At 41.0% G+C, this 19,733-nt stretch overlaps 1 protein-coding gene and 1 long non-coding RNA gene across 2 annotated transcripts in view; both read right to left on the bottom strand.

The window, feature by feature from the left end:
- SVEP1 (sushi, von Willebrand factor type A, EGF and pentraxin domain containing 1) overlaps nucleotides 1-1,909 on the bottom strand; it is a 193,390-nt gene extending 191,481 nt beyond the window's left edge. The window contains exon 1 of the mRNA XM_059072281.2: nucleotides 1,034-1,909. Within this exon, the coding sequence (XP_058928264.1) occupies nucleotides 1,034-1,570 (537 nt within the window). The 5' untranslated portion in view covers nucleotides 1,571-1,909. The remainder of the gene's footprint in view (nucleotides 1-1,033) is intronic.
- Nucleotides 1,910-2,219: 310 nt separating this feature from the next.
- The window catches only part of LOC136794732 (uncharacterized), a 58,824-nt gene continuing 41,310 nt past the window's right edge, over nucleotides 2,220-19,733 (bottom strand). The window contains exons 4-6 of the long non-coding RNA XR_010841892.1: nucleotides 7,400-7,596; nucleotides 3,152-3,261; nucleotides 2,220-2,510 (exon numbers count right to left, since the gene is read on the bottom strand). This is a non-coding gene — a long non-coding RNA (uncharacterized lncRNA). The remainder of the gene's footprint in view (nucleotides 2,511-3,151; nucleotides 3,262-7,399; nucleotides 7,597-19,733) is intronic.

Raw genomic sequence — 19,733 nt, 5'->3', positions numbered from 1 at the left:
TATTATATTACATATATAATGATGTAGATCATTTCATGATATAACAAATGAAAAATGTAGGCTACAAAAGAGCAAGACACCAGTTTGGTTTAAAGTATGTGCAGATGGGGCTTCCCTGGTGGCGCAGTGGTTGAGAGTCCGCCTGCCGATGTAGGGGACGCGGGTTCGTGCCCCGGTCCGGGAAGATCCCGCATGCCGCGGAGCGGCTGGGCCCGTGAGCCATGGCCGCTGGGCCTGCGCGTCCGGAGCCTGTGCTCCGCAACGGGAGAGGCCACAACAGTGAGAGGCCCGCGTACCGCAAAAAAAAAAAAAAAAAAAAAAAAAAAGGATGTGCATACTGGGCAAATGTTCAACAACATGTAAACAGTGGCTTCATAAGGGTGATGGGATTAGAGGCTTCTTTTTCCCCCCATTTTCCTCCTCTGATTTCATTCATTTCACAAAAATTGGCTTGCTATCATGTGTCTGACATTTCTATATGCTCCAAATTTTCTTCAACTGAATATGTGTCACATTGTAATCAGAAAAAGTTAAATTCTGGAAAAGTAAAAGTCCAGCATCTTAAACTGACTTCCTCTTCCAGGTGCTAAAAATCTTGTAAAGGACTCAGAGCAACGAAATTCATATTGAAAGCATAAAATCACGTACCAGAGAATTGGGGAAATGTTCAGGTTACTTTACCTCTTACCTTTAGAGACACTTCATAAAACATACTCACCTATTCCAGTTTGGCCACGGTTTGTCCCTACGAGCATGAATTGTGAAGAGCATTTGAAGGACCTCTTCCTAAGAGGGTCCTCAAAGACCACTTAAGGAGCCTGACATCTTCCTAAGCCTTTAAAATCCATCATCCCAAGGGACCCCACCCACAAAACAATAGAAGGATAGGTATGATTCTGACTTTGGGGATGGGGACGCTTGACTCAGGGTGCTGTGGCTTGCCCTAGGCTGAGCCCGGCTTCAAGCCGGACAGGCAGCGGTGGGTGGGCAGGGCCGGGGCGCGGGCCGGGGCCGGGAGGGGCGGGCACCTTACCGCGGCTTGCTGGAAGGCGCCCTTGGTGTAGGTGCCACCACCGCGGTAGGTGATGGCCGGGATCTCGCGGCTGAGCAGCGCGCACTTGTGCTGGTGCGCGCGGCGGGAGGAGATGTAATCGACGCGCGGCACCACGTTGTTCTTGGACGAGAAGGTCACGATGGCCACGCGCGTGGCCGTGGGCACCACGGGGAAGTCGGACAGCAGCTTACGGACGAACTTGAGCTCGCTGAGGAAGTTGGCTTGGCCCACGCTGGACGACTCGTCCACCAGGAAGACGAGCTCCAGGCGCTCGCTGAGCTCCCGCAGCCGCCGCACGCGTCGCCGGAAAGCCTGGCCCAGCCGCTCCACTTTGCTCTCCGCCGCCGCCGCGTCCTCGCCGGGCGCGGGCGGCGCGGGCAGCCGCCCCGGGGTCTCGGGCGCGGCCTCGGGGAAGAGGCGGAAGCTGAAATTGCGCGACGGGGACAGCTGCTGAAAGGTCGCCCAGCCCGAAACGAGCGCCAGACCCCAGCAACAAAAGGCCAGGCGCGCCCACATTGCGCTGGAGACGGAGCGGCCGCCCGGGGCGCAGGCGTCGGCCCGGCGCGGAGAGATGCTCAGCCGCCCCGGCTCGCCGAGGGGCGTGCGCGGCGCGGGGCGCGGGACGGCGGCCGCGAGCCTCAGCGCCCTCTCATCTGACACTGGGGACACAGTCCAACCTCCTCCGGCCGCCCGGGGACAAGGGACAGAACGGCGCGCGCTCGCTACCCCTCTCGCTCTCGTCTTTTCTCTCCCCTCTCTCCTCCTCCTCGCTCTCCCTGAAGCCTATAAAATGTTTGAAGGAAAGGGGGCAGTCTAGAAAAATCTCCCGCTTCCCTCCTTCTCTCCCTCCTATCTCTGTCTCTCCCTCTCCCTCCTCTATCTCTGCCTCTATCTCTCTCCTCCCCCTTCTCATTCTCCTCCCGAGTTCAAGCCAAAGACTCTCGGAGATTCCATGACACCAGAACCCCGCGTCTGTCAGGCTGTCAACATTCCCGCAGCAAGCGCACCAGCGCCGAAGCCCTGATTGATCCCATATGTCTGGCAGGAGCTGCAGAGGAATTCACTGGAGATGGATCCAGATACCGAGAGTGCCACAGTAATTGGAAACACTTCGTAGAGGAAACACACACGGACAGGCCAGGGAGTTGAAAGCATCCTTTGAAAATTGCTTGCTCACCTTTTGTGTCTCTTTTTCCCTCTCCGGTTCCTCAAAGCCCTCACCAAGTGGATGTTTGTTTGACTTTCCTGGTGGGGCTTTCTGGTCAGTGGTGTGTGTGAGTGTGTCCTCTTGAGAGTCGCCTCAGATCACACCATATAGGGGTTGCATCTACCCCTATGCAGCCCATAGGGATGATCTGTCCTGGTGCTGCATTCATGCGTTTATTTATTCATCCATTGGGTCACTCCTTCATTCATTCAACAAATATTTTTGAGCACCTATTGTGTGCCAGGACACCTGGAATAGAAGGAGGAACTCAAATTGGCATAGATCTTGTGCCCAAGGAACTTATAGGGTAACAAGTGGTGTGACCATTAACCAGATATTTCACAAATAATGTATATAATTACAGCTGACCATGCTAAGGCTATGAAGGAGATCTTAGGCAGATAGATTTGACCTTAGAAGACCAGGGAAACCTTTGCAGAGGACATGAAGTTTGAGCTGAAATCTGATGATGAGCAAGGGTTCCTTTTCCCCAGTCCTCTTTCATGTGCCCGGTGGTCTGTTTCAACAGGTGAGACCCATAGAGGGCTATTTCCTTGGCTTTGAATGGTACCTGGCACATAGCTACTTTGAAACACAAGTTGCCACCTGGGGGTAGTTTTTCCAAAACAAAGCCCCGAAAGGGATGGTGCAAGTGCAAAGAAGGAGTAAACTTTGCATAAGAGGTGGAGTAAACTTTGCAAAACTGATTCTAGCTAGGAGTTAGGAGCCCTGTGTAGATATGCCTCTGCAATTATATAAATCCTCTGAACCAAGACACTTCCAACTCTGGCTTCAATTTCCACATCTGTTTCATGATGGAATTCAATGATCTCAGTTTCCTTTGTCTCTAATATCAGATGATTTAATTCCATCTATATTTAATGAAATACCTTCACAGTATATTGGTTGAAATGTTAGGGCTCTTGGAGTCTGTTTGCCCAGAATGAAGTCTTGGCTCTGCCATTCAGTAGTTGTATGACCTTGACATTAGTTTGCTCATCTGTAAAATGGAGTAATAATAATAGCAAATTAAAGGTTATTGTGAGGATATAATCATAAAAACAACGTTCTTAGGCTAGTGCTTAGACTATAGCATGTACTCTACAAATGCTGATTGCTATTATTGCCACATTTAACCATAAATACTCTTCAAATCCTCATTTTTCTAGGATTTTTCTATTTGACCATCTACTGTGCCAGAATATTAGATACTGAGGATTTAAAGCTGAATAAGACTCAGTTCCAGTCTTGCAGAAGTTCAAAGGATATCAGAAGAGAACACAGACTTGCAAACAATTACAGAGCAGTAGGATGATTGCAAGGATGGAGAAGAGAGAGCAAGAAGAGAAAGTTCTCGGGCTTCCCTGGTGGCGCAGTGGTTGAGAGTCCGCCTGCCGATGCAGGGGATACGGGTTCATGCCCCGGCCTGGGAAGATCCCACATGCCGCAGAGCGGCTGGGCCCGTGAGCCATGGCCACCGAGCCTGCGCGTCCGGAGCCTGTGCTCCGCAACGAGAGAGGCCAAAGCGGTGAGAGGCCCGCGTACAGCAAAAAAAAAAAAAAAAAAAAAAAGAAGAAGAGAAAGTTCTCAATCTTCCTCAGGAATAAGCAAGACCTCATTTGAGCTGAGACTTTAAAAAAAAAAGAGAAAGTCTGTCCAAATTTCATCTACTCGGTGTTATTTCGAATACATCATTAAGAGCTAACATTTTAGGACCTTTATTTGCCAGGCACCGTGGCAACTACTATGTGTATTTGCTCATATGCTCCTAAAGAAACCCAGGGATGTAGACGATTGCTTTGGGACTTTCTGGTTGCAAGCAACAGGCACCCAACTTCTCCTTGCTGTAAACAAGAAGGGACTGCTTCGCTCAGTAACTAAACTGGACAAAAGGCAGTGGTCGACTGGTCTCAAAAAGGCTTGGAAAAAGAAATCAAGAACTACGTAAGTCTTCCCTTTTTCTCTCTCTTCTGCTTCTCTTTGCATGTTGGATTAAGTTTCTGTCTTTGGATTTATGACCTGAGAAGGAAAGACTCTTTCCCCTAAGCTCAAGTTAAAAAAAAAAAAAATCAAGAAAAACCACCACCCCCATGACCCTAAAGAAAGACTCCACTGAAGGAAGCATGGGTTATATGCCCATTCCTTAGCCCAGCACTGTGATGAAGGGGATGGGCCATTATAATTTTCCTAACTTAGGTCATATGCTCACTGTGGCAGAGACTCCTAGTCACCTACCTACCATATCTGGTCTCCCCTTCTTGAATAGCAATAGAGCTCTTGAGTTTTAGCTGGGCACGAAGGTACCCAAAATAAAGATTACATATCCCCTCCCTTACAGATGAATGCGGCCATGAAGCTAGGATCTGGGTAATGATATATAAATCCTGGTTCTGTGTGGCAGCTTCCAGAAAACCTCTTTAAAAGACAGCTGCGGACTTCCCTGGTGGCGCAGTGGTTGAGAGTCCGCCTGCTGAGGCAGGGGACGCGGGTTCGTGTCCCGGTCCGGGAAGATCCCACATGCCGTGGAGCGGCTGGGCCCCTGGGCCCGTGGGCCATGGCCGCTGAGCCTGTGCGTCCAGAGCCTGTGCTCCACAATGGGAGAGGCCACAACAGTGAGAGGCCCGCGTATCGCAAAAAAAAAAAAAAAAAAAAAGTAAAAGACAGCTGCTTCTTTTGTTGGTTGTCTCCTTTCTTCCCTTATTCCATTTTCTGCCTGGAACATGAATATGGTGTCAGACCTCTAGCAGCCATCTTGAATCATGAGAATAATGGTCACATTATAGCGACAGCTGAGTAGTAATCTAGAATGAGCCTGGGGTCCTGCAGACTTCACAGAGCAAAACCACCACTGTCATCTCAGATTGCCTATCTACCCCTTTTAATTGAGTTTTCCTGTTACATTCAGCTGAACTTGATCCTGTATAATAAACTCAAACCTGTAGCTATGGACGCTATCCTCTCAATATATGCTTTCATAAATGCTATGGCAGAGAAAAGAAGACACACGTAGTGAGTTACTCACTACCCCCCAAAAGTGACACACGTCACTTCTGCTTCATTTCATTGGCCAAAAAAAGATGCATGGCCATGTCCAGTTCCAGAGGTTGAGAAGTACAATCCCACCATAGTCCTAGAAAGCAGAAAGTGGAAATATTTAGTGAACAGAGCAAATAATTACCATGTTGAGTCACCTGAATTGGGAAGACAGTTGAGTTCAAAAAGCGAAGTAGAGACAAAACCCTGGGAAGCTTAGTCTGCCCTAAAATTGAGGAGGTTCCTATAGGAAAGTTATAAATCAGTTTCTGCAAGGACTTTCTGATCTTTAGTTTGGGAGAGTAAAATCACCTGATGCCTGCTATATTACATATAACCGTGATGAATTACGTAGCAGTGGTTGACTCTAGCAGGAGTTTGTAATTGAGAAGCCATGGGCATTTGATTAAATTCTTCTTTTCTACATTTTTCATCCGATGAAAAATGTTCCAGAAGCAACCTAAAGGTACTGAAATGATAACATGGAGCCAGACTGAGAAAAAACTATCTGGGATTCATCTCATGACATAAAGACTTACGTGGAAAAAGAAAAAAAAAAAAAAACACGTGTGTTGGTGGTATAAGGGGTGGGGGATGCCTTATATTTTTCTCACCACCTGCACCCTGATCAACAAGAAACTGAACCTCAATCCCTGTCTATCCAATGGGACTTGTGTAAAGGACACCCACCTTCACCCCACCCTTCACTGCAACCACCTTCCTACATTAAAGCAGGTGCTGTAAAAAGACAGGACAGATTTGTAGGGGGGAGAGATAGAAGGGGAAGTGAGGAAGAAAGCAGAGAGTGGTGCCGGCAAAGGTCCTTCTGAGATGTCAAGAATCAAGTCCAGTAAATGGAAGCAGAGGCAGGAAATGTTTCAGGTTGGGCATAGTATCTTGTTTGGTTTTCAAATCTATCACACAGTGTTAGTGAATCACAGCGACAGGCAGTAGGGACAGTAGGGAGATGCCACCTTGTGACTGTATTTTATAAGACTATCAGTTGTGAATTTAACAAAGACATTCTCCCCTGCACAGATTGTTTCTTTAAGTAGAATTATCTGAAGATGGAGTTCATGATGGAAAAGTCTTAGCAGTGGACACTGTAAACAATTAAAAAGCAGTAAACATAAATAAATGTTATAACACTAGATACAGATTAAAAAAATGTAAATACATGTCATTTTATGTGTCTTATTTCATTTAGTCCTGCCATAAATCCTGAAATATAGTGGGTACTCCATTTTTATGGGTGAAGAAATAGAGCTATATGAGGTAGCCATAAAGTCTGGAAATAAAAATGCTTTATTGCTATTACATTTCAATGCATGGTGTGTTTAACGTGTTGTCCCTTGCTAGCAGCACAAGCGTGCAGTGAAGGTGGTAATTAACACATCATGTGTGTCCATCCCTGCATTTGTATGTACAGTGCACTGCCTCGGATAATTTTGGTCTCTGATTTCTGTGGACAAAACCTGAGCCTTTCACCAACCCCAGAGGAAGGAACCTAGGGAGTTCAGATCTGGCAGCTTCCTTCACACAACCATGTCAGCCAAACCAGTTTGGGAAATTATCCAACCAGTCCCTCACCTTCTGGCTTAATGGGTGGTGAGTGTGCCAGCCTGTTGGAACCCCTCCTGGCACACTTCCCCTAGCCTGTCATGTGCCAGCAGTAACTGGTTACTTTACATGATAAAATACATCTTTTCAGACACATTACTTCAAAGAAAAATGGTCCCGAGACACGTGCTTTCCACAGGTCACACCACACCGTCACCTTTGCCTTGTGTTTGGGTGGCTGAAGTTCAGTGTGGGTTGTCTTGATTGTCTCCTGACCCAGCATTGCATCTACTGTTTGCCTCCCCTTTTACATGAAAAGTAGCTTGGTCTCAGTCTTTGGCATCTTATCCAGGAGATCTGAGTGCCTTGAGCACATTGCCAAACAACAACTGGGATCATCCTCAGCTAAACTTTGTAGGACTTACATCTTGAACTGGTGAAAGGCACATGGATTGGGAATTTTTCATGTAGTACTGAAAAGTACCCCCAGTTTCTAGAATGCTCTGTGAGCTGGCTATTATGTCTGCAGTGACCATTTCCTTTACCTCTTCAGAAACAGTCATCCACAAAACAGTGTGCCCAAACCATTGCCTGTGTTCTTGAAGTTGTGAACCAGCTTTCCAAAGGTGCTCTCTTCCAGAAGGACACACATTGAAGGACTCTTTAGATTCACTGACAGGACCAGCCCTCATGTCCATTTAGAAGTAGCAGCATAGTGTGTTCATCTTTCATCATCTTCAACCTGTAAAAAATAGCATCATTCATGTTTCTAGATATTATATCCAAGGTCAAGGCTTGAACCAAACTCCTTTTGTGATTTTCACCGTAATTCTTGAGGTTGCTCTGCTAAAAACAAGTAATAATAATGATAAAAGTTTTTAAAAGGCATTTTAAAAATCTTTCTCTTTTCTTTCTCCCACCAGTGTGTGGAATACAAAGAGATGAGTAAAGATAATTAATTTCCTGTTGACAAATTATGACATCACCGCTCCCATCTGGAGGCAGCTATAACTATAGTTACTTCATAAAATTTATTTTTAAATTATCATGCAGTAAAATTAACTTTTTGTGGGTGGACAGTTCCATGAATTCAAACACATATACAGATTCATGTAACCACACCCACAATCAGGCGACAGAACAGTTCCATCACTCCAAAAAACTCCCTTTGCAGTTACACCCTCCTCTCACTCCTAATCCCTGGCAACCCACTGATCTGTTCTCCATCACTACAGTTTTGTCTTTTCAAGAATCATATAAATGGAATCATACAGTATGTAATTTTCTGAGACGAGCTTTTTACACTCAGCAAAATAACTTTGAAATTCATCTAAGTTTGTGTACAGGTGTTTATATGAACTTAAATTTTTATTGACTTAGAATAAATACCCAGAGATAGGATTACTAAATTATATGGTAAAGTATGTTTTAAGAAACTGCCAAAATGTTTTTCAGAGTGGTGCACGTACCATTGCTCATTCACAATAGAAATGTATCAGTTCTAGTGGTTCTGCATCCCATCCAGCACCTGGTACTGCGTGTCTGTGTTTGTGTACACATATATTTGTGTGGGTATATATATATATATGTATAATATATATAATTCTAGATTGATAGTCCTCCTCTTTCTGTCATCTTGAGTCCACTATTGAGCCCATTCAGCAAATTTTAAATTTCAGTTATTATATTTTTCAGTTCTACAATTTTAATTTGATTCTTCTTTACATCTTCTATTTGTTGGAAGAACATTTCTATTTTTCCATTTGTCCAAGAGAGTTAATAATTTCTTGTTGAAGCATTTGTATGATAGGTGCTTTGTGATATAATTCCAATATCTGTCAGCTGGCATTGTCTTTTCCCATACAAGTTGTGATTTTTTTTTTTTGGATGGCAAATTGAATTGTTTCCAGAGTATTTTGAATATTATGTTATGAAATTCTGGGTCTTATTTAAGTCCTATAGAAAGTATTGATTTTTTTTTTTTTTTGAGCTGGCAGTTAACCAAGGGAGGTTCTGGTCACAAGATCCAACCATCCTTCTGTGGGAGCTGGCTCCAGTGTTAGTTCAGATTTCAAAGTTTTTGCAATGCTATTAAGATTTTTCCTGTGTATGAGCCCCCAGTGGTCAATCTGGGATCTGGGTGGTGTTCTCTTTTATAGTTCAGCTACTAACTAAGATCAGATACATGCATGGGCAGCTCAGAAGTTCCAAAGCCATCTATTCCTCATGATCTCCCCCATTACATTCCACTTTTCTGGGGGTTCCCCTTTTCAGTCCTTTGCCCCGAAAAACTGAGACTTTAGTTGCCTCACTCTCCTGCTTACTTCTGTGACTATGTTTTGCATTTGGGCCAAATGGCAGGAGGACAGTGAGGTTCTGCCCCATCCTCCAGAGTTTACAAATCCACTGATAAGAGAGGAAGGTTCTTCCTCCAAGTTTTGGGTCCTGCTGTTGCTTTGCAGCCTCTGCCATCACTGCTGCTGCCAAGACATTGCCTGAGATTTGGGAAATATTGTACAAAAACAAGGAGAGGAAAAAACAAACACACACACTCTCTCTTTCCCACTCTTCTGCACCTATGCCTACCTATGGGCTTCAGACTATTGCATGGAACCCCAGAGGATCCTAGCCGGGGAAGAAAATGGTAAACTCACTGCTGGTTCAGTGGTATTTTAAATTCTGGTCTTCTTCCCCAAGCTACCTGCTACTGTTAACTTTCCTGAGTCCTCAAATAGTGGCTCCACACACCCTATAGATTTTATAGTTGTCATTAGACAGGGTGGAATGTATTTACACCTTCTTACTTAGAACTAGTACCATCACTTTATATTTGAATAACAATTTTATTTTCCTTCATTACTCTTCCAAGGTTATCTGTTCATTTAAATTTTTATACTTCTTAAGAGAGTCTTCGTAATTTACATTGTTAGGAAATTGTCCTTAATTTAAATGTAGACTTAAAATTTATCAACGTAAAGATTTAAGTAGCATACATTTTCAATTATCATATTCTCCTCCATATGTATGGTATTAGTTTCTTTCCAATGTTATATATTGGTAATTTGACTTTTTTTCTCTTGATTACTCTCACAAACATTTTATCTATTTTGTGGTGCCTTTTAGAGAACAAACACTTGTACTCTTTGCTTTTTGATACATTAATTTATGCTTTTATCCTGAATAATTTTTTTTGTAGTTCCTTGAGTCCTTTATTTATTTTCATTTATTCTGTTTTTTAAATAGAGCTCTTGCAGAGATCATTTCCACTGAGTATAACTTTAGCTCAATCTCACCTGTAGTGTCATTATTGTTCTCTAAACAACATATAATTAGACTTTTATTGCCTTTTTGGCCCATAAATTATTGAAGTGGGAAATTTATTTTATTTTTATGTTATTATTTTAACTCAGTGTTTTTACGTTTTGTTAAACTATTTTAAAATTAATTTTCAAGTTTATTTCATTGAGGTCTGAGAACAGGACTGTACATTTTTTATTCTTATTGCAATTTCTTAGGATACAGTAAAACATACCATTAGCTTTTGGAAAAAAAATAAGCATTTTTGGTTGTAAGATATAAATTCATCTATCTTATAAATCAACTTTATTGTATACATTATTCAAATACTCCATATCCGCATTCACTTTAATCTGTTCCATCTGTTCAAGACTGAAAGTATGTTAAAATCTGGTACAGTCACTTTTTGACACTTTTTACTTACGTTTTTAGGGTTTGCTTTATATTTTTGTGATATATTAAATTTTATGCATAAATGTTTGTAATAGTTATATTCTCTGTGAATAAATACTCATTAACAAGCTAACTTCATAACTTCAACAACATAAAATCAGCTTTATTCACTTAATATATTTACCGTGAATTTTACCATGTCTGGATGGCACCTCAGCTTTACTACAACTATATTATCATGATCATTATCAATATCACTGTTTTTAATTTGCTTGATATTTCCTTACTCAATTTCTTTATCTCCTTCTTTAGTCTGCCTTTTTTTTTTTTTTTTTTTTTTGCAGTATGCGGGCTTCTCACTGCTGTGGCCTCTCCCGTTGTGGAGCACAGGCTCTGGACGCGCAGGCTCAGCGGCCATGGCTCACGGGGCCCAGCCGCTCCGCGGCATGTGGGATCTTCCCGGACCGGGGCACAAACCCGTGTCCCCTGCATCGGCAGGTGGACTCTCAACCACTGCGCTACCAGGGAAGCCCCAGTCTGTCTCTCTTTGAAATGTCTTAGGAGGAGGATATTAGATTCCTGATGTATTAAAGAGACAAATATGAAGTAAAGCATAAAGAAACCAGAAGAATATACAGATGAACATTTATAAGATTGTAGCGTGTGGAAGGTTTTAATCATGTAAACGAAGGAAGAAATCACAAAGAGAAACATTAATTTGACCACATAGCAATGAACACTCTTATCATCATAAAATATCATAAACAAATTAAAAGGACAATGACAAACTGGAAAATGGCAGAAAAAATTTTATCATCATTTTGTATAAAAAGCATTCTCGTTAAGTCTACATTAGCAAGACAACTGAAAATATAGACAAAGGGTAATGGAAAAGCAATTCTGAGAAGAATAAATTCAGATGGACACCTAGCATATGAATAACTATTGAACCACATTTATAATTATGGAAATATGCATTATAACAGAAACAAGAAACTTTTTTTGCAGTACGTGGGCCTCTCACTGTTGTGGCCTCTCACGCTGCGGAGCACAGGCTCCGGACGCGCAGGCTCAGCGGCCATGGCTCACGGGCCCAGCCGCTCCGCGGCATGTGGGATCTTTCCGGACCGGGGCACGAACCCGTGTCCCCTGCATCGGCAGGCGGACTCTCAACCACTGTGCCACAAGGGAGCCCAAGAAACTTTTTTTCTCTGCATTTCATGTTGGCCAAAATTAATGAATATATATTTAACCCCGGAAGTGGCTAAGCCTGGGTTGGCAGAAACAAAGCACATGTGGTTCTATTCTTCAATCCCTCGTTGAGGCTAAACACCACTAATTTATCTTAGAATTCTCTGCTGCTGGACCCAGATGTGGTCTTGCAGTCCTTCCCATCAAGGAGTACCAAGTCACCACTACTAACTAATTGATGCTGGTACTCCAATGGAATGTATTTGCCATTCCTAAAGTTTAATGAAAGTGGAGCTATTCTACATGGCTAGCCATTGGCAGCCTAATTCAATAATATGATTTTTTTAAAGGTACGATAATGATCATATCCTTTAGCTAGGAATCCTTTCTAAGGAGAAAATCAGAGACAAGTACACACATTTATGTACAAGGCTGGAATTTATGGTACTAATTATAAAAGTAAAATGTTGGGAACATTGGAAATAATCTTAACGTATAATAATAAGAGAACGGGGACTTCCCTGGTGGCGCAATGGTTAAGAATCCACCTGCCAGTGCAGGGGAAAAGGGTTCGAGCCCTGGTCCGGGAAGATCCCACATGCTGCAGAGGAACTAAGCCCCTGCGCCACAACTACTGAGCCTGTGCTCTAGAGTGCGCGAGCCACAACTACTGAGCCCGCATGCCACAACTACTGAAGCCCACGCACCTAGAGCCCATGCTTCACAACAAGAGAAGCCACAGCAATGAGAAGCCCACAAACGAAGAGTAGCTCCCACTCACTGCAACTAGAGAAAGTCCGCCTGCAGCAATGAAGACCCAACGTGGCCAAAAATTAATTAATTAATTAATTAATTTTTAAAAATAAGAGAATCATTAGATGAAGCATATTAAATACATAAAAAGAAAATTTAGTCATTATGCTTATAGTTTCAAAAAAATTTAATGCTATAAAAAATACTCAGTACATCCTGTTAAATTGGGATGGGGGAGGCAAAAAACCCACTGGTGTCACGTGAATAGTTTTAAAAAATATGCACATAGAAAACCATGATAAAAGAAAACATACAAATATGTAATAATGTTTATCTTAGGTAGAACAATAACTATCAATTCTTATTTCATTCATTATATGTTGAGAGGGTAAAGAAATAGACTCTACTTCTTGATAGGGGAGCAGCGAGATCACATGGCAGAAGATCATGTGGAAGAAAAATATTATTGTGGGGCTGCCCTGTGGCGCAGTGGTTGAGAGTCCGCCTGCCGATGCAGGGGACGCGGGTTCGTGCTCCGGTCTGGGAGGATCCCACGTGCCGCGGAGCGGCTGGGCCCGTGAGCCATGGCTGCTGAGCCTGCGCGCCCGGAGCCTGTGCTCCGCAACGGGAGAGGCCTCAACAGTGAGAGACCCGTGTACCGCAAAAAAAAAAAAAAAAAAAAAAATGATTGTGGACCTCTTTGGAAAATACATTCTGCCACTCAATATTAGAAGCAAATCTGTCACTTTGGGGAATCTCCTACCTGCTCTTCAACTTGCCAGTCTCATACCTGAGAATTCTAACTCTTCAGAGAGCTTTAATATATTCAGTGGCTCTTCAGCTGATGTGAAGTCTAAAAAAATAGGAACTTCTCTCTTATTTCACTACTTTATAAAGAAACAATTTGCAGTGGCATAATTTATCCCTTGTGGAATGTGATTTGATCTCAGACTTACAATGTTTGCAAACTTGTACAGTTTAAAATGAAGCAACATGCTCCACTAATTTCTGTTTATCCTGTTAATTTGTGCATTGTTTTCCTCCAGCCAGATGTTTCTTATACTTAATTTGCCTAACAATATTCAGACTAGAAAACCATTCTAGCATTAAAATGATGCACCAAACATACCCACATTAATTTTCCATATCCTTGGCTCTTTCCAGATCTGCCTTGCATTTTTCAACATCCTTAATTTCTATTGAACTCAGATGGAATCTATGTTTGCCAGGAAAGAAAGAAAACAAAACATGTGACAGCATTTTATATTTTTCCATGTCATATGGAAAAAGCTTAAAGACATAATATAGTCTTAAAAATCATGCTGGTGTGCATGATTTTTAAGACTGTATTATATCTTCAGACTTGAAACCATAATACTCCTAGAAGAAAACATGGGCAGTACACTCAGAGACATAGGTCTTAGAAACATATTTTGGGTTATGTCTCCTTAGGGAAGAGAAACAAAAGCAAAAATAAGCAAATGGGACCTCTGCAAACTTAAAAACTTTTCCACGGTGAAGGAAACCATCAACAAAACAAAAAGGCAGGGCTTCCCTGGTGGCGCAGTGGTTGAGAATCCGCCTGCCGATTCAGGAAACACGGGTTCGTGCCCTGGTCCGGGAAGATCCCACATGCCGCGGAGCAACTAAGCCCGTGAGCCATGGCCGCTAGGCCTGCGCGTCCGGAGCCTGTGCTCCGCAACGGGAGAGGCCACAACAGTGAGAGGCCCGCATAACACACACACACACACAAAAAAAAAAAAAAAAAGGCAACCTACTGAATAAGAGAAGACATTTGCAAACTATTGATAAGGGGTAAATATCCAAAATGTATAAAGAACTCATACAACTCCATATCAAAAAAACTAACAACCTGATTAAAAACTGGGCAGAAGAGCTGAATAGACATTTTCCCAAAGACATATACAGATGGCCAACAGGCATATGAAAAGATGCTCAATATCACTAATCATCAGGGAGATGCAAATTAAAACTACAATGAGATATCATCTCACACCTGTCAGAATGGCTATCATCAAAAAGACCAGAAATAACAAGTGGTGGCTATGATGTGGGGAAAAGGGAGGGAACCCTCATACACTGTTGGTGGGAATGTAAATTGTTACAGCAACTATGGAAAACAGCATGGAGGTTCCTCAAAATGTTAAAGATAGAACTACCATATGATCCAGAAATTCTACACCTAGGTATATATCTGAAGAAAATGAAAACACTAATATGTGCCCCAATGTTCACAGTAACATTATTTATAATAGACAAGATATGGAAGCAACCTAAGTATCTATCAACAGATGAATGGATGTAACACACACACACACACACACACACACACACACACACACACACACACACACACTGGAATACTACTCAGCCATACAAAATAATGAATTTCTGCCATTTGCAATAACATGGATGGACCTGGAGGGTATTATGCTTAGTGAAATAAGTCAGACATAAAAAGACAAATACTGTATGTTCTCACTTATATGCAGAATCCAAAAAATAAAATGAATGAATATAACAAATCGGAAACAGATTCACAGATATAGAAAACAAACTAGAGGGGAGAGAGGTCAGGGAGAAGCAAGATAGGTGAAGGGGATTAAGAGATATAGACAAATAAATATAAAATAAGTTATAAGGATATAATATACACATGGCAGTATAGCCAATATTTTATAATAACTTTACATGGAGTATAATCTATAAACATATTGAGTCACTATGCTATACATCTGAAACTAATGGTGTAAGTCAATTATACTGCAACTTTAAAAAAAGCACGCACACCGGGCATTTGATTTAAGAAAGTATGGTAGACAACCTTTGAAACGGCCTCTAATGACCCCTGCCTCCTGATATTCATGTCTTTGTAATTCTTTCCCCTTGAATGTGGGTTGTCCTTAATGACTGACTTCCAACAATAAAATATGGCAAAAATGCTGGGATGTCACTTTCAAGATTAAGTTACAAAAGACTCTGTTTTCCATTTTGCTCACTCCCCCTCTCTTGCTCTGAGGAAAGCCAGTTGCCATGTCATGAGATGCCTGATGGAGAGGCCCATAGGGCAGGGAACTGATGTCTCTGGCCAAGAGACAACAAGGGACTGCAGTCTGTCAACAGCCAGGTACTAAGTTTCGAAGTGGGGCTTCTGAAGCCTTTCAACAGCCCTATGAGTGAGTGTGGAAGCAGAGCCACCAGTGTCAAGCCCTAAGATGACCGTAGCCCAGGGCAACATCGTGGCTGTAGTTTTTTGCAAGACACCTTGAGCCAGATAACCCAGCTTAGCAACACCTGGAAATGTCAGATATGAACTGTCAGATACGAAATGTCAGATATGAATTAAAAATGTCAGATATGAAATGTTTGTTGTGTTAAGCCACTGCACTTTAGGGTAATTTACCATGGCAGCAGCAATGTGGGCACCTAAAGCCCATAAAGAAAACTCATGTCTCTGACTAGAAGAACAAATAAAAGGGCGCCTGTGGGTCAAAGAGTTTGGAGGGAATCACCATTATTTTCCCTCTATGTTTTCTCTTGCTACTTCATCCTGATGGCCATCTCAGTAGCATAGACTGTACAACTTGAAAGAAACTCTGGCTTTCTGGTCCAAAAACCAGGGAAAGGAACCATAAGGGACAGAGTGTGTAGGGGAAATTCTAGGGAGAAGAGATCTGGAGAAAGAGATCCTCCAATTCTGTGTATGAACTGAGACAAGTCCTCAGTCATGAGCTGCAAATTCAGGGACAGACACAAAGAACCACAGCTTTGAGAACTAGACTACAATATAGACCTGTATCCATTATTCTAGACTAACCCATATGAGGTGTGTGTGTGCGGAGCAGACCTAAACAGCACAGAAAGGGCTTTGAAAATTGAACTTACATTAGACTTTGCCACAGAAGGAGAGACAGAATGTGTGGTCTAAACCTAACTGGGTTTATTCACTGTTAAAACAGAAGAGAAGAAATTGGTGTCCTGTTAAAATCCTCTGGATTTTAGAGTACCTAGAATCTCACAATATAATATTCAAAACGTCCAGGATACATCTCAAAATTACTTCAAAAAAAAAAGGAAAAAAGAAGAATCTGATTACTTTTTATCAGGAAGAGACAATCAACAAATGCAAACCCCCAGACTGTCTAGATATTTGAATTATCAGACAAAGATATTAAAACAGCTATTATAAACATGTCCCATAAGGTAAAGGTGAACACTCTAAAAATGTATAAAAAAAAGAAGTTTTGAGCAGAGAAACTGTAAAAATGAATCAAATAGAAATTTAAAAACTGAAAAATGCAATATCTGAAATTTTTTTAAAAATTACTGGATGGGCTCAATGGCAGAAGGGGATGACGAGGACAAAGGAAATATTCAGTGAACTAGAGAACAGATAAATAGAAATTAGCCAATCTGAAGAACAAAGAGTCAAAAAAAGATTGGGGGGAAAAAGAACAAAACCTCTGGTACCTGTGGTGTCCCACAGGTATCAAAGTTCTAACTTTGTGTCATTAGAGTCCCAGAAGAGAGAAAAAATAGATTGGTGCAAATATATATATATATTTTTAAGAAATAACAGGTGAACACTCCTTAAATATAGTGAAAGACATAAATGTAAAGATTCAAGAAGTTCTGAGACCCCATCACAAGACAAACTAAAAAAAAAAAAAAAAAGCCCAGATACATCATAATCAAACTATCAAAAACCAAAGATTAAATTATATGTATTTTTAAATCTATATCTGTCTATCTATATATATACACACACATATATAAATTATACATATAGCAGTCAGAGACAAATGACATATTACATACAGGGAAACAACAGTTTGAATAACTAAGGATTTCTCATCAAAAATCATGGAGGCCAAAGTAGTTAAATAACATTCAAGTGCTGAAAGAAAGGAATTGTCAACCTCAAATTCAATAGCCAACGAAATGTCCTTCAGGAATAATAGCAAAATAAAGACATTTCCAGCTGATGGAAAATTAGAAGAATTAGAAACCACCAGACCTGCTCTAAAAATATGCTGAGGGAAGCTCTTAAAGATGGAGAAAAATGATACAAGGGGTAAAATGTAACTCCAGAAATAAAGGAAGCACAACAGAAATGGTAAAGATCAAGGGAAATAGACTATTTTTCTCCTTTTACACATTCTCTTCAAATAAGTATAACTATCAAATGCAAAAGTTACAACATTGTCTGATGGTATTTTTAATGTGAGTATATGAATATGTATTACAACTATAACATAAAGAAAGTGATGTAAGGAACCTATGTGGATGTAAGGCTTCTAAATTTCCACATGTTTCAATAAGAAGACAGAGACTTTTAGGTTAGATTTTCAAAAGGACTCAATTATATGTTAACCCATTTTAAATGTAAATATAGTAGATTGATAAAAGTAAAAGGAAGGTAAGAGATACACTGTGAAATCACCAATCAAAAGGATACCTCAGTGGCTATATTATTACAGCCAGAGCAGACTTTAGAACAGGGAAATATTATCAGGAATAGCAAAGGACATTAAATACTGATAAAGGGGTAAATTCTAGAAGAAGATATAATAATCCTAAATGTGTAGGCTCCTAACAACAGATATCAAACTACATGAAGCAAAAACTGACAGAACTGAAAGAAGAAAGAAGAAATAGACAAATTAACAAATACAGTGGGAGATATCTCTAGTCAGTAATCAATAGAAGAACTTGATAGAAAATCAGCAAGGATATAGAAGACTTAGGCAACACTAATTGCCATTTATAGAACACTTTGTACAATTATAGCAGAATACATATTCTTTTCAAGTATTCATAGAACACTCACCAAGATAGATGATATCCTGAGCCATAAAATGAGACTTAATCAATTTATAAGAATTGAAACCATATGAAGTATGTGCTCACTATAATGGAATTAAACTAGAAATCAGAAATTAAACAGAGAAACATCTGGAAAAACCCCAAACATGTGGAAATGAAACAACCCATGGACCAAAGAAAAAATCTCAAGGGAAATTAGAAAATATTCTTAACTGAATGAAAATGAAAATACACCATATCATAATTTATGGAATGTGGTTAAAGCAGTATTTAGAGAGAAATTTATAGCATTAAATGCTGGTATTTTAAAAGAAGGATGGTCTCAAGTTGATTTTCTAACCTCATATTAAGAAACTAGTAAAGAACAAATTAAACCCAAAACAAGTAGAAGGAAGGAAATAATGAATGCATTATTAGGGGAGTATACTCCCTAAATAAAGGAACAGAAATAAATGAAGTGGAAAACAGAAAAACAGTAGGGAAAATCAATGAAACCAAGGAATGGTTCTCTGATTAAAACTAGCCAGACAGACCATGGGGGAAAAAAGATGAAAATTACCAATATCAGGACTAAAAGGGGAGATATCACTACAGACCGCACACACATTACAAGGACAACAAAGGAATACTACAAACAACTCTATCACACAAATTCAACAACTTTTATGAGATGGACCAATTCCTTGAAAACTACAAACTACCAAAAGTCACCCAAACTAAATTTGGGGGGAATAGAGGGTATCTATCTCAGGAGACTCTCCAGGCTTTATTCAGGACCACTGCCTGCTCCCAGTATGCTGTTTCTCCAGCCTCAGGCTGAGTTCCCATCTCCATAACTCCAGCTACCATCAAAGTTGAGTCCTGAATCTTGGTCATTGTTTCATTAGTCCACCCTTTTTGCTATAAACCTCTAATTCCATCCCTCTCCCCTTCCCAGAATATCTATATTGTGAGGAGAATTACTACAATCTTTAGGAACCTTGGATAGCTTAGGTTTTGCAGAAAAATTTGAAGAATCTGATTAGCCTCTCTTAGGAGCCCCTGTCCCCACTGCCCTCTGCCAAAACTTTGTCAGCAGCATGTGTGTACTCCGTATTAGTGCACATTCAGGAAGGTTCAAAGCACTTGCCTGCTACTCTCTACCTGGCCAAGCACTCTGTCAAGGGGCTGTCTTCATCCAGCAACACTCCTCAAATCAATTAGTTTTCAGTAGTATGTGGTTTTTCTCATGAGCTTTATTTCTTTTAAGGACCAACAGAGTCCTCAGAGGAACTAACTGTTATTTGCTCCAATAACTGTTGCAAGGTTAGGACCCGAAAAGTACATCTGCTCCAGCTCTTCATTTTAATTTAAGGGAGAACTCAATGTGTTTTTGTACAGCTTATGGCTGTAGATTTA

Source organism: Kogia breviceps, chromosome 8 (genome assembly GCF_026419965.1).
Source record: "Kogia breviceps isolate mKogBre1 chromosome 8, mKogBre1 haplotype 1, whole genome shotgun sequence".
NCBI lineage: Eukaryota > Metazoa > Chordata > Mammalia > Artiodactyla > Physeteridae > Kogia > Kogia breviceps.
This window is presented reverse-complemented; position numbering and strand designations above follow the sequence as displayed.